A 14,926-nucleotide genomic window follows, 5' to 3' on the forward strand; every position below is an offset into this window, starting at 1 on the left:
AGTTGGTTAGTTTTCCTGGGAAACAAGTAACAGGAACACATTTTTTTGATTTTCACGATGAATTATTTTCTAACAAGAGCCCTCTCTTCGTGTCTTTGACTTTCAGCGTTTGGCCGGGGTGAACGAGCACTACATACTAATGGGGTGGGATCCCACCAAGTCGCGCAGCCTGGGCTCTGCTCTTCCCTTTCTTTCTAAATTATTAATTTGCTTCTTGCACTCAGCTTTACACGCCAGGCTCTTTATCGGAGCTGCCTCTGATTGCAGCCAGGGCTTTGCTGTTCTGAGTTATTCTCCCCGAACCGGACCTAGGAGGGAAGTCACAGAGACGGCTTTGGGACAGCAGATGTTTCCTCATCAGGAGCCCAATGGGAGCGTCATCTTCCAGCTAAACGGAGATGGGGGGAAGGGGAGGAGAACTGTAACAAGATTAGGAAGAGATGGGAGAAAAGGTCCCTTTGCCCAGGCAAGTGAGCCTGCCCAAGCTTCATTGCCAGCCCTGGGCGCTAACCCCCTAACATGTGCCATCAGATTCCCGGATTGCTCCAGGTGGGGACAGTCTGTTCTGTGCTGCACAGTGGTGATTTGGAGGAGCCGGAGACGGTTGGACTTTTCCTGCTCTCGTTTAGCTTCCTCCTGACAGGCCACTGTGCTTCTCTGCGATTTCAGAAATCATAGATTTCAGAAGAAACGATTTCTTCTATGCGTTGCCAAGCGTAGAAGTTTCTGTTCGGGAAAACGACCACACTTCTGCACTTCCTATACCCAGTCTTTTACAGGTGCTTTTTAAATGAGCCAATGAGATTGGCAGATGGAAAGACTGGCTGGCCCACGTGAGTTTGGGTAGACCTGAGTTGCCCCTTTGCTTAGTGAGGTTGCCCCTTTCTTGATTGACAGGTTAGGTGTCCTCATTAGTAGTTTGTGGGAAGAGACTGATTCTTCTTGAGTGAGTTAAGAGGCCCCTGCAATTTTCAGGGGTTTACTTTCAAAAAGGTCCCCAGGCCCAAAGGACACCCTCTTCATACTCCCTGAGTCATAGCTGTCACTGCTGCTATCACCGGCAGGCGAAGCCCCAGGGTTGGGCACATTCTGTGGGCACGCATGTGTGTAGCTGTGCGTGGTGTCTGCCGTGTCGTGGACACTTTGAATGAAACAAAGCCCCGCCACTTGGGTTCGACAGCCACTTTCCTCTGGTTCTGGGGTGGCAGCACCCAGCACAGCGCACAGACCCCAGCTCACACTGTTGTTTTGTTTTCTTTCTTAAATGACATGCGATCTGACAAGGAGAAGAGTTCAGAATTGGGAGCACAGAGGAAAGCAACTTGGAAAAAAGAAATCAGAACCTGGGACCTCCTCCTCCTTGACGGGAGAGCTCTGAGATAGAGGCGGGGAGGGCTGGGGAGCTCAGGATTTGCGTGGGAGAAAAATTTCCTGCCTGGCGAAGAGAGCAAGAACTCTGAGAGAAGGCAGCCCCTTTATTGAGTGCACCACTGGGATTTGTGCCTTGGTGGATTCTTCATATATTACAGTGAATTTAATTAAATACATTGTGATCCCAATTGAGGGTATTCTAATTAGCCGGGTCAGGAACAAATTATTCTCCCTCCTTCTCCAAATGAAAACGTCTCCTCTCTTATGCAGGGAAGGCATATTCTTGGCTGGCTGACTTGCCCCATGCGGTCCTCATGTCCCTCCTTCACCCCACTTCCTCCCTCTGCTTCTCATAAGGCGGGTTCTGAGGGTGGATTGTGGCACAGACAGACGCAGCCAGTGCCACCTCGGAGGGAGAGAGGATCTGACCGACGAGGGGTCGACCCCCTCAAGGCCTGGGAAATGACCGTAGGGTGTGGGAAGGGTCACGGAGGGCAGGGGCCCCACTGTTGACTCCAGGCTGGACAGCCTAAAAAGTGACAAGACACTTAGAAAGCTTGGTGAGAGCTGGATTTGCCACATGCAGGTAGATGTCTCTAGACCCAAGAAGTAAGCAAAAGTTTGGGTTGGGATGTTATCCTCATAAGCAGGTGTTCTCAAGCAACCAACAGAGTTTATTCTGGATTTTTTTTTTTTAAGTGTCTTAGAGAATGAACTTGGAGTGCAGAGCAAGCTGTCGTGGAAATCTCTAAAAGGAGGAGCCTAAATGTTCCCTAGGTGGAAGAAGTTCTGGCTCTGTTCTTTTCACGTCCTTTCATTTTTTTCTGCGTGACTTACAGTGCCTGCCGATTTCCTTTCCAAAAATGGAGCACAGGGCATCCTAACTAGTCCAGTCTCTTGGTGTCTTGAATCCTAAGCTGGACGAGGATGAGAGGCAAGTGGGATCAGAAACCCTTATCAAGGTGCAGACATCAAACAGAACCAGCATGGGTGAGAAGGGGACAGTGGCTCAGAGCAGGCCAGGTCCAGGGCGATTGAGAAGGGGACAGCGGCTCAGAGCAGGCCAGGTCCAGGGCGATTGGTGTGTGCTCAATGTAGCTCCCTAGGCCAGGTGTGGGTGGCTGCAGGTGAGGAGGAAGAGGGAGGACAGGTAACTGCATGAGCAGTAAAACACTTTCATTATCTGAATTTCCTCCTCCAGAGGATTATGGGTTACGTGTTGTGGAGGAGGCTAGTCCCAGCTCTGGTTCCCTGGCGCACTAACTATAGCTGGGTTACCTTGGGTCGGTCCCTTAAAGTTCCCTTGCTTCATGTGTACTCGGTAGAAAAATTCCATCTTCCTCTAAGATGTATCATTTGAAATGAAAAAGATGGCCTTTCTCTACCAGGAGCCTGTCCACTTTACTGTGAGCAAAGAAAAGGGTCCATAATGTTCCTCGTATTCTCAAGAGACCCCAAACACAGTGTATTTTGTTCTGGCGCGATCTTTAAGTCTTCTCCCAGACACAGAAGTCGGGGGCCTGTGACTGTCCCGTGACCCTAGCTGCACTGTTACCCTCTGTGTGTGCCTGCTTCCTGCTGGCTGTCGGGCTCCCTGTTGCAGAGTTAGTACTGTGTCTACTAAACACAACTGGCAGTGTAATTGTGACCATGTGATAGACCGGATGATCCATGACATTGACCACTGATAAGCCAGATGACCTTGCAATATTGACAGGGAGCTAGTCTGGAGAAATGTATTTTTCTGTCATTTTTTAATCCAGAGGATAAACGTTATTTTGGGTTCTTCTAGTAGACTGTAGTTTTAAATATAAAGATCTGAATTGTCTGTCTTGTGAAAAAGCCAGATAGCAGCTGTGGCTCAGTGTCACCAACCTGGGATGCTATGCAGGTAGGTTGTTGACAGACAGGCTGTCTGTCCTCTAAGGTGGGGCTTGACATTTTCTGTAAAGGGCCAGATAGTAATAATTGTGGCCTTGTGGACTATCCCATCACTGTCACAACTGTTCAAGTCTGATGTTTTAAAGCAACCATAAGCAGTGTGTACATCAGTGGACATGGCTGTGTTTTAATAAAGTTTTATTTACACAGACAGGCAGAGGGTTGGATTTGGTCTGCAGGTGACAGTTTGCCAACCACCTAGCACTTCAGAAAGCCACATGGGAGGGGCCCTTTGTGGGAGACAGAATGAAAGTTAGAGAAGGCACGTTGGGGAAAACAGAAGCAGCCCCAATAAGGAACCTTAAAATGGACAACCGTCCTCCTAGGCTGTGGAGATGTGTCCTGGTGGCATGCCTGTGGCTGTGACCAGGATGGGGTGGGCTCGCGGCGATGGCTGGCCTCAAGCAGCTTACCCAAGGCGTGTCCCTCTCCTGTCCCTTGCAGCACCTGCAGCAGCACGAGAGCGGCGTGGAAGGCGAGAGCTGCTACTACCACTGTGCCCTGTGCAACTACTCCACCAAGGCCAAGCTCAACCTGATCCAACACGTGCGCTCCATGAAGCACCAGCGCAGCGAGAGCCTCCGCAAGCTGCAGCGGCTGCAGAAGGGCCTCCCGGAGGAGGACGAGGACCTGGGCCAGATCTTCACCATCCGCAGGTGTCCCTCCACTGACCTGGGTGAGTCGCTGCACAGGCGTGGGGGGCATGGGGGGCCGGGGGCACCCGGCCCTGTCCTTACTGACCCCACAGGTGACCACTGTGTTCTGCAAAAAATGTGTCTAGGTTGCTGTTTTTCTTTGTCTCTCTCTCTCTCTCTTTTTTTTTTTTATTATTTCAGGTTAATTGAGGGTACAGAAAATTAGGTTATGCAGTTTGCATTTGGTTTTTCCTTTGTCTCTTTAGCTTAGCACATCTTTTCTTCAGGTGCATGCTCAGCCCTGAGGAACGTACACGCTCAGGGAGCGGCCAGTGGAAGAGATTCCATCCCCTTTCCCAGAGTCCACTGGCATATACTCGAGATTCGATTTGTTGGTTCACATTGATAAAGCATACTGGTGTGCCTTGGCCAGTGTTAAGGATAGACAGCTTGTGGCCTCAGAGCCTGGTCTGTAAAAATGAATTTCAGACAGCATCAAAACAAGTGTTTGTCATAAAAGTTTCAGTTGTGATTGGGAGGGAGTCAGCGCTGACGGCTCCTTCAGGCATCCAGACCTCCCAGTGGGAGCTCGCCACATTTCTCCCCCCCATCCGTCCCGTCATTTCGCCTGCGGTCTCCTGTGCTCTGCTGTCTCCTTTCCATGCTGGGTGACTCTTACTCCTGTTGGGCTTCATTTGGTAGAATCACCTTCTCTCTTTTATTTTTCTTTGACCTTTTCAGTCCCTTTCTCTCAGCTGAGAGGCACAGAGAGAGAGGCACAGTTCAGTTGTCTCTTTAAAAACAGTAAACCAACAGCTAGCCCTTATCAAGTCCCTGCCCTCTCTCTACTATAGAGTCTTCGAGATTCTTGAGGGAACACTGTGTTGCTCATTTTAGTCCACATCTCGGCCTCCTGTAGCCTGCGTCCCACTGTCACCAAGCCACCCTTGTGAATGGCACCACTCACCATTGATGGACCCAAACCAGAGCCCACTGGTCCTTATTCTTTTCTTTCTGTGGTATTTGAAATCGTTGCCCTGTCCCTCCTGGAAGCCCCTTCCCTGAGCTTCTGGGGCACGTTCCTCTCTTGTCCCCCAGCTTCCCTTTGCTGTTCCCCATGCTTGTGCCTGGCTCCCGGTCCTCAGCCTGCCCCTGGGCCTGGCTCCCGGTCCTCAGCCTGCCCCTGGGCCTGGCTCCCCGTCCTCAGCCTGCCCCTGGGCCTGGCTCCCGGACCTCAGCCTGCCCCTGGGCCTGGCTCCCGGTCCTCAGCCTGCCCCTGGGCCTGGCTCCCGGTCCTCAGCCTGCCCCTGGGCCTGGCTCCCGGACCTCAGCCTGCCCCTGGGCCTGGCTCCCGGACCTCAGCCTGCCCCTGGGCCTGGCTCCCGGTCCTCAGCCTGCCCCCGGGCCTGGCTCCCGGTCCTCAGCCTGCCCCCGGGCCTGGCTCCCGGACCTCAGCCTGCCCCCGGGCCTGGCTCCCGGTCCTCAGCCTGCCCCCGGGCCTGGCTCCCGGACCTCAGCCTGCCCCCGGGCCTGGCTCCCGGTCCTCAGCCTGCCCCCGGGCCTGGCTCCCGGACCTCAGCCTGCCCCCGGGCCTGGCTCCCGGTCCTCAGCCTGCCCCCGGGCCTGGCTCCCGGACCTCAGCCTGCCCCCGGGCCTGGCTCCCGGTCCTCAGCCTGCCCCCGGGCCTGGCTCCCGGTCCTCAGCCTGCCCCCGGGCCTGGCTCCCGGACCTCAGCCTGCCCCCGGGCCTGGCTCCCGGACCTCAGCCTGCCCCCGGGCCTGGCTCCCGGACCTCAGCCTGCCCCCGTGTCTGGCTCCCAGTCCTCAGCCTGCCCCTGGGCCTGGCTCCTAGTCCTCAGCCTGACCCTGAGCCTGGGCTCCCAGCCTCGAAGCTCTGCTCTCCTGGTCTGCCAGGTGCCTGCAGGCAGTTTCCTGGATATTGAACTCCCAGCTGTCCCGCCAGACTGCTTTTTCCTTGTGATGGCGCCTTTCCCAATGTTCTGACTAAGCCAGAGACTCAAGGCTCTCCTTCTCCCTCCATCTCCTGCAGGACCGCCTTGGCCAGCAAGCCATCGAGGCCATGTGGGGTTTTAGTCTTCATGCGATCTGATGACATGTTCTTATAGTTTTTAAAGGCAAAGGAATCACATAAACCTTGTGGAAAAAAAAGAAGCTTTGGCCCTCCCCTTTCCCCTTCCCCTGTAGAGTTGTTTCAGTTTTTAGGTGTTTCTTCCCTTGCTTATTTTTTTATTTTATTTTTTTAATTTTTTTATTATCTTCCCTTGCTTATTTCCATGTTTCTCCACATACTTCTACTGCTGTTTCTTGCTTTTAAGTTTTCAACCTTCTCCCTTGAATTTCCCCTCTGGCAGGTGAGGTTTTTGCTAGGACACTGTTCTACTCATCTGCCCACTTTTACGCACTCCCGTGCGCTGTCTGCAGATTTCTGACAGATCCATGCACACCAACACCCTTACCCTGTATGTGCTCGCACACACTGTGCCCCACACAACCCACACACCTCACACACAACCTGCCAGACCACGTACCTCCCGTGCCCCATACACGCCACACCCCCTAACATAGATGCCGCACCCGCAAACACCACGAACACACAGGCTGTGCACATCCCTGCACGCCTGCACACACCTCAGAAACACGCACGCTGTCTGCAAACACAAACACTGCACCCATGCACCTCCCAGCACCCTTGTGCACGCCACCTTCCCTCTCTGCATCTCCCATTGTGATTAAATAATAATTTGGGGCTATATTAATATTCAGTGTTTTCATTATTATAACTCTATAAATATTAATCACAGTTGAGCCATGTAGAGTTTTATAATTTCATTTACCTTCTTGTACAACTTTTTGTTTTCCCCGGTTTTCTAGGTACCTATGATTAATTCATGGCTAACCCGACTCTGCCAGGAGTAGACATTTCCTAATCTCTGAACGCTGTGCTCTATCAGCTTTTCTGTCAGCTTCATTTCCTCCTGGAGGCGTCTGCCTAAGCCCCTCCAAAGCCCTCTGCCCACCTGCTCCTGTCCGGATCACCCGACAGCTCCTTGCTGCTTTCTCCATATAAATGAAAGTGCGACTCCCAAGTGGCAGGCCACACCACAGTGTGAAGATTTTTCTCTCCCTGCCCCAGTAGTTGAGGTTTCATAGTAGAGTGGAAAGGCAACTTCTCCCGACAGTCAGCACGAATCATCTGTTCAGGAAAGTGCTGTTGGAGAGTGGGATAATTTCTGTCCCTTGCAGGTCACTGCAAGACTGTCCCTTCTCCTGTGTTCTTCAAATGCGTCTTCTGGTGAAAGTTTAAACGCCTTCATCTGTGGGACTTCAGCATCTCCTCTGATCCTGTCTCCCTCCTGGGAGAGTTCTTGGGAGGGAGGGGTGGGCACCCCAGATTCACATCTGTGCCCAGAGACTGAGGCCATTGTACTATCTGGCTTCGGGGGACCTTGCGCCCCTCCAGGTATTTTGACCTGTGTTTGCCCCCTGCTACTCCACGTTATTCCCCCACTGAGCCATTTCACAGGGTTCTTCCTCCTCCTACCCGATGTATTTATTTAGATCTATTTCTCTCAGGGCTCGGGGTTTATACTTGTGTTTTATTTTTAGCCAGCCCTGCAGACGTCACCGTTTAATCTTCTGTTCAAAGCAGTTCTCATTCACCCCTCAATTCTTTCTTTCACTCTGCTCAGAATTCCTCTTTATTAATGAGGTGCCCCAAACGAAATAGTGTACAGCTGCCATTTCACCCGGGCTCTATGGACTGGAACAAACAGTCCCCTGTTTTATAATGTAATACTTCTATTTACGCAGCCCGCTCTGGAATTGCCTCCCTACACCATGCCTTCTGGGGTTTCTCATTTAATGCATATTAGGGTTGTTCCCCCCAACCCCCCTTAAGTGTATGAGGAACTTCAGTGGAGTCGGAGACTTCTGTGTGTCAAAATCCTTTGTGTTGTCCTTGGCCTGGAGTCATGTTTTTTCTCTGCACCCTCCTTCCCCGGGGCACGCCCCTCCCACAATGTGGGCTGTGCTCCTGACTGGTGTCAGAGGGACAGATTATTGGGTAATACTTAGGTTCACATTAACAGGAATTGGTTCTGTGTTAGAAACCCCTTTAAGAAAAGTCACCTTAAAATATGTCTTCCTTCTCCAAAAGAGGATATATTTTGCCTCTTGAAAATTTGAAAGATGGAGAAGGGAGGAGATAAGGGGGATTTGGTTTGCTACCACCTAACGGGCACCATGTAGGGGTATATGGCACACCTCCTAGGGGAAGGTCTCAGCTAAGACTTGGACTCTGCCTAACAAATGCAAACAATGTAACCTTGTATCAATCTGAAATTTAAAAAAAAATCGGGGAGCGGGGCGGGCTGGGCCTTGTGGCTCACACCTATAATCCTAGCTTCTGGGAGGCCAAGGCAGGTGGATTGCCTGAGCTCAGGAGTTTGAGACCAACCTGAGCAAGAACGAGACTCTGTGTCTAAAAAATAGCTGGGCATTGTGATGGGTGCCTGTCATCCCAGCTACTCGGGAGATAAGAGAGGATGGCTTGAGCCCAAGATTTTGAGGTTGCTGTGAAGTATGATGCCACAGCACTCTACCAAGGGTGACAAAGTGAGACTATCTTGGGGGGAAAAAAAAATTTTTTTTTTTGAAAGAATACCTCCAAGAAAAAGGACATGATAGACCTGGGTGAACTGAGATATTTAAGATCAACTTCAAATTCTGTAAACAGACTCTATAAAACAGTCTCAGTTGTGGCCTCCTTAACGTGAGGATCAGGATGTTACTCTTTGGCTACAAACAGTCATCATGTGGCACAGGAGGCATCAGGAAATCCCGTAGCAACTTCCAGGAGCCCTGTCCACAACCCGGAAACCGTGTGTTAATGGCCCTCCTGGCTGTCATCATCCTGTCTAACTAGGGAGTTCTCCTTTCCTTTCTTCTTCTTACCTCCATGCCACAGTTTTACACAAACACCACCAGAAAGGACTTCTTTTCCTTTCTGAGCTCTGGACCTCTTGCCCTAGTCTCATGTCACCTTCCACAGGTACCAAGATCTCCCTGCTGAGGCTGGGGAGTGAAGTCTACAATAGTTTCTTCCCTGCAGGTGACAACAATATCTCTTCACATTATACCTGTGAATTAATTCATGTGTTTGCCCATTAGCCAGGTGCATCACATCACATGCCAACCCCTGTGGACCTGTCAGCCTAAAGGAAGGAGTCAGGGTCAAAGGAATGGGGAAGATTTCTTCTGTCCTTCAGAACTTTCTAGTAGTGGCCAGGATTTCCATCTGCTGCCCCTAGCTGCGTAACCCCTTGAGAGGCCTTGTGTCCAGACACACAATATCCACGCATGCACACACACACGAATAGTGGGCCTTCCCATACTGAAAACAGCTTGGAAAGACACATCTCAAAGAAATGAAAGCACCCACCCAGGTGAGTGCCTCTCCCCACCCAGGTAATTTTTTTATTTCAACCTGAGCTTCTGATGACCGGCTTGAGTGTTTTTTCTGCAAGAACAAGTAGTCTCTTGACTTTGTCAGGGCTGGTCTTCTCATTTCATCCCTTCCTGCACCCAGGTGGCGGCAGCTTCCCGTCGCCTGCCGATGGACCAGCGGCAGCTCTCAGGTGCTGGCACTGGCTGTTTGCTTCCCCTTTAGTTGACCAAAAACTCTTGAAAGATGGAGAGCGCTCAGAGGAGGGTCCTGTGTGGGATCAGCTTCCCTGTTTGCTTATTAAAAAGGCATTTCTGGCTCCTTCGCTCTATCAGTGCCCTGGGCTTAGAGAGCACAGGAGGCCCTTTGTGTGTCTGCCCTTGGCCTTTCTCCTTCACCTCCTCCTCCTTTTCCTGCTGCGTTTTCTACCCACCCCCAACTTGCCTCGATTGCTTTTTCTTTCACGTAGACATAGATCTCCAAACTTTGCATGTGCGTAATTAACTTTAACACTTCTATGTTGTGGGCCTACTATGTATGAGACTTTTTATGAGCGGGGTGACACGGCTGATGTCTCCTCTCAGCTGCTGATGGGCATACGCTGGTCAATTACACCAGCTCAAGCATTTGAAGTACAATCAGACACTGACTTAGTTTATAAAGGTCATGATTATTCAGAGTTAAAGAGACTGTTTGGCTTAGAGCAAAAGGTGGTGGCCCCCCTTGCTGACCCATGTTTGGCATTCAAGGTCATGAATTCCGGGATCAGAGAGGTGGCGGCAACTGGCCAAGTGATGATGTGATTTTGGTGGCAGCCTTTACTGAAACACTCACTGGCTTCGTTTGTTGGATCATTTTTTAAAATCAAGTTTCAGGGAGTTCTGCTCAACTTACACAGGTTAAGGGAACAAGAAACTATTCCATTTTCAGCTTTCTCATTTTGCTTTGTCTTTATTTTTCAAAGTCAATATAATGCTTACCCCTGAATATGAAGTTCATCTTTTTTTATAAGCAGCTAAATTATTTACAATTAATTACAATAAAATTATAGACAATTTTCACTGTGACTTTTCTCATAGCCCTAAAGCGTGTTGTGGCCAGTTCTGTAATTGTGAAGAATCGTTTTTGTAAAGCCGGCACAACTTTCGTTCTCTTTTCCTTATTATTGTACATATGTTGACAAGGCTTGGGGAAGATGTAGTGATAAAGTATTTCTCACTAGAGAAGTTAAATGTAAAAGTGCATCAAAACATACTGGGATGGCTGACATTTTGAAACATTTATGGAAGAATAGAGAAAATATGACTTTGTCTACAGGACATTGCCTGATGACGGACTGTTTGGACAAGGATTGTAAGTTACAGTGTGTTTTCAGAAGGATGCTCTACCAGGCAAAGTAAACAGAGGTCATTACACGTCGATGGAGACGGTAATACTGTTAAGTTTACAGAATAGCATCTAGCTCAATTTTTCTTTCTTTTTTTTTTTAAGTGTGTTTCTTATAGCTTTTAAGGTAAGCATCCAAGCAAAGGGTTTGTAATTGTGTTTCTGGCTGTTTCAGGGGTGGGATCTGTTTATACGGACTCTACTCGGAGAATGTGAAGCACGCGGCGAGAGCTCAAGTATCCGTGGAGCAAAATCGCCAACAAGCTACCAAGAAATGAATCTTGGGTGTCTTTTGTTTTCAGTTTGCCAATACAAAGCACACATGGTTTGGTTGCTGTCTGATTCTCTTGTATTTTGCATTTATACAGAGAGGACAGGAGTGGTTCTTGGAGTGTATACTGTCTTGTTTTTCTGTTGGAACAGAGTTCTTGATTTGCCTTAATTAGTCCTCTAACAATCTACAAAGGTCAGTGCCAATTGCCTGTTCATTTACATTTGCAATTGTGATGGCTTCTGATTACATATTCCTCATCTTAGTCCTTCCTGAGTACATGAGAGCGTGTCCTCCCCTCCCCTGCCTCCCACACCACACTCCCGTGCACACACACACAGCCGTGTGAAAGCTGAAGATGTGGCTCCTCATAGAAGGAACCTTTGGAGTGACCGCCCAGCCATCACTGGAACCTCAGTGTGTGATGTGGAAAGCCATCTCGGAGAGGCTGTTGCTTCTCAGTTAGGGATATAACAAAGCCAGAGTTGGGCAGATTACGTCGATACAAGGCAAGAAATCTGAGAGCCGGTATCTAGGAGCCTTCTTGAACTGGTTAATTAAGGGCAATGAAACTTTTCTGCTTGCTCTCTGCAAAATATGCTCATGATCTGGTCTGTTGCAAGGTGGACCTACCCAGAGCGCTGCTGCACTGCTGTTAGATGCTGGCAGGGCTCCTCTGGAGAGGATGTGATATCATCAGGATGGTCACTCGGGCAGCGGGTCCACGGTCTGCATCCTCGCCACTGGCTTCCGTTTTCTCTCTGCACTGGGATATCACACCTCTGTAAAGTTCTCCCAGACCTGGCTACAGCCGCTCCAGGCTTTCACACTCTGCATCCACCGTTCTCTCGTTGCCTTATTTTTATGGGATGGGGAAACTGTCGGGGTGGTTGTGTTGTTTCAGTGCATGATGCTGGAGCACCAGTTGTGTGCTGCCATTCTGGTTAGTATTGTTCTCTGTTGGGGACTGCAGGATCACTCCTGTGCCAACTCCTCGTGTGGTAGGGAGGAGTGTGCCCCCTCATGGCACTACTGTGCCTGCTTCCTACGAGGGAGGGTTGCTTATTGTCACAGTAAAAAGAAATATGGGTACCTGCTGGTGGCTACTGAGATTAGGAGAGACAGTGTATGGAAGGGCATGTGTCTCCGTGTGTGTGTTCAGGGGGAGCACAGAGGGGTCCCCTGTTTAAGAAGGCAAGCATGGCCAAGTCTTGTGGCTCATGCCTGTAGCCCTAGCTCTCTGGAGGCTGAGATAGGTAGATCACCTGAGCTCAGGAGTTTAAGCCCAGCCTGAGCAAGGGCAAGACCCTTTCTCTACCAAAAATAGAACAATTAGCTAGGCATGGTGATGGGCGCCTGTAGTCCCAGATACTTGGGAGGCCGAGGCAGGAGGACTGCATGAATTCAAGAGTTTGAGGTTGCTGTGAGCTATGATAATGCCATGGCACTCTACCCAGGGCAACAGAGTGAGACTCTGTCTCAATTAAAAGAAAAAGCATACAACCATGTCAGAGACCCCCGTTGGCTAACGAAGAGTGCAGGGACATAGGAGCCCCCACAGGAGCTTAGAATGTCATGTCATATCAAATGTTATTTTAGTGAGACCTTTATCCCCAAACATCCCAAGCCACCTCAGAAAGGTGTACCCAAGGAACTTGAAAATTTGAGACTTGTCCCTGCAATGCATGTGGGTAGCTGGGCAGTGGGTAGGTGTTTTTGTTGGGTTGGGACAGAGGAGGGACCTTACACTGCTGGCAGCTGTAGCGGGAAGTGGTGGCCGTCCTCTCCTGTCCCCTGTCACATGTAGGCACCACCACGTGCATCCTGTCCCAGCCCAGGCTCTTCACATCACCTTCGGGGCCCCAGTGTATTTCTCCAGAGAAGTAATGATTTGTACTTGTATCGCCTTTAGGAAAGTCCAGAGAATCATTTCTGGGGCTACTTATGTCCTATATGAAACTCATTCCCGACCTTGGTAGGGGGTCAGGGAGGAAATAGAACATACATCTGTCTCTCTGCTTACAGAAATAACTCAAAAGGCTTTTTCTCAGAGTTATAGATGTTAAGGAACCCCCTTCAAACAGTGACCCAATTATAAGAATTACAGTTCCAAATTATTTTTTTTTCCCCAAACATTGACTAGCAGTGGAAAGTTTTATGGCCTTGCAAATCATCAGCACTGTCCATATTTCCCTGCTTTCTGGGCTTCCAGACACTTTGAGAGCCACAAGGACGCTTCTCTGGATTCTCCGTTAAAGTTTAATAAAATTTTAAGTTGGGTTTCTCCATCATACTAGCCACATTTCAAGAGCTTAATAGTTACATGTGGCTCAGAGCCATCTTAGGGGACAGACAGTACAGATTTATTTATTTGTTTATTTATTATTTTTTTGAAACAGGGTCTTGCCTGGTTGCCAGCCTGGAGTACAGGGACATAATCACAGCTCACTGCAGCCTCAAACTCCTAGTCTCAAGCGATCCTCTTGCCTCAGCTTCCTGAGTAGCTAGGACTACAGGCCTCGGCCACCAGGGACAGTTAGTTTTGGTTTTTTTTTTTTTTTTTTTTTGTAGAAATGGGGTTTCCCTCTGTTGCTCAGGCTGGTCTTGAACTCCTGGCCTGAAGTCATCCTCCTGCCTCAGCTTCCTAAAGTGCTGGGATTACAGGCGTCGACCACCACACCCAGCCCGACAGTACAGATTTATAGAACAGTTCAGAATGTTCTGTAGGACAGTGTTGGGCCCTTCTCTGGGATCCCTCTGCTTTTCTGTGGGCTCACACTAGGTTTGGGCTACAGTCGTCACAATAATTTTCAACTTGGGTTTTAAAGTAGGGTGGCTCCCGCCACCTGCCTGCACTCTGCCAGCCGGGATGGGTGGATGCCCCGTCTTGCTTGTCTCTCTCTTTCTCCTTTCTTCTTTGTTTTTCTCAGTATGGGAACAAGGTCTTCAATTAGGCATTTAATTTAGATTTTTGCCACTTACTTCTTATTCCATTAGCAGTTTTGAGGGACTTTGAAAGGACTTTGTAAAGATGTGTTTATCAGAGTGGATGTTAAGTTCTATAGTTCTATATGTCAAGACTGTCTTGAGACCTTTTGTGTATATGTTAATTAAAGTAGCTACTTAATGCTGTTAAAAGATCCTTGACCTCTGCTCTAATTACAATATTAAAAATCAGACAGCGCAATCGTCTTGGCACAGGCCTGTCTTTTGTTTTAGCCTAAAATTTAATCCAAAATCATCATGTTATGAACTCAAAAAAAGAATGTGTGCATTTTTCATTTGCTGTTTTCATTGGTCTTAAATCCTGTGCTTGTGACAGAGTTTTTCCTTATGGGCTGAATTACTTTGCCAGGGCTGCCATAACAAAGTACCATAGACTGGGTGGTTTAAACAACAGAAATTTATTTTCTCACAGTTCTAGAGGCTAGAAGTTCAAGATCAAGGTGCTGGCAGGTTTAGTTTCTCCTGAGGTCTCCCTGTCCTTCTTCTGGTCTCAGGTAGCTTTGTCTTCTGGATGTGAGCACCCCTGATGTCTCTTTATGTCCTAACTCTTTTAAAACGACAGCACACAGATTGGATTAGGACCTCATTTTACCTAATTACCTCTCTGAAAGTTTTGTTTCTGAGGTCCTGGGCGTTAGGACTTCAACATGGGAATTTGAGAGGAACCCAATCCTGTCTAGAACTTGGACTTTCTGTTATCGGGGGCCAGTTTCTTATTTTTTCTTCTGCGGTCACTGTGGGTGTGGCAGGAGGGGGGGACGTAAAGGTGGACAGAGAGGTGGAGGGCGAGACCTTGAAGTAGCCTCCAGCAGAGCTATCAGTGCCTTCTCTGGTTTCCTGTCCCTGGCACATG

The 14,926-nt window shown here is 49.2% G+C and overlaps 1 protein-coding gene across 2 annotated transcripts in view; it reads left to right on the forward strand.

Moving 5' to 3' along the window:
• ZFHX3 (zinc finger homeobox 3) overlaps positions 1-14,926 on the forward strand; it is a 255,481-nt gene that overhangs the window by 148,085 nt on the left and 92,470 nt on the right. For both annotated transcript variants that reach the window (XM_053605852.1, XM_053605844.1), the window contains exon 4: positions 3,757-3,988. In XM_053605852.1, coding sequence (XP_053461827.1) covers positions 3,757-3,988 — 232 coding nt within the window. The remainder of the gene's footprint in view (positions 1-3,756; positions 3,989-14,926) is intronic.

The sequence above is a fragment of the Nycticebus coucang genome, chromosome 2, assembly GCF_027406575.1.
Source record: "Nycticebus coucang isolate mNycCou1 chromosome 2, mNycCou1.pri, whole genome shotgun sequence".
Classification (NCBI taxonomy): domain Eukaryota; kingdom Metazoa; phylum Chordata; class Mammalia; order Primates; family Lorisidae; genus Nycticebus; species Nycticebus coucang.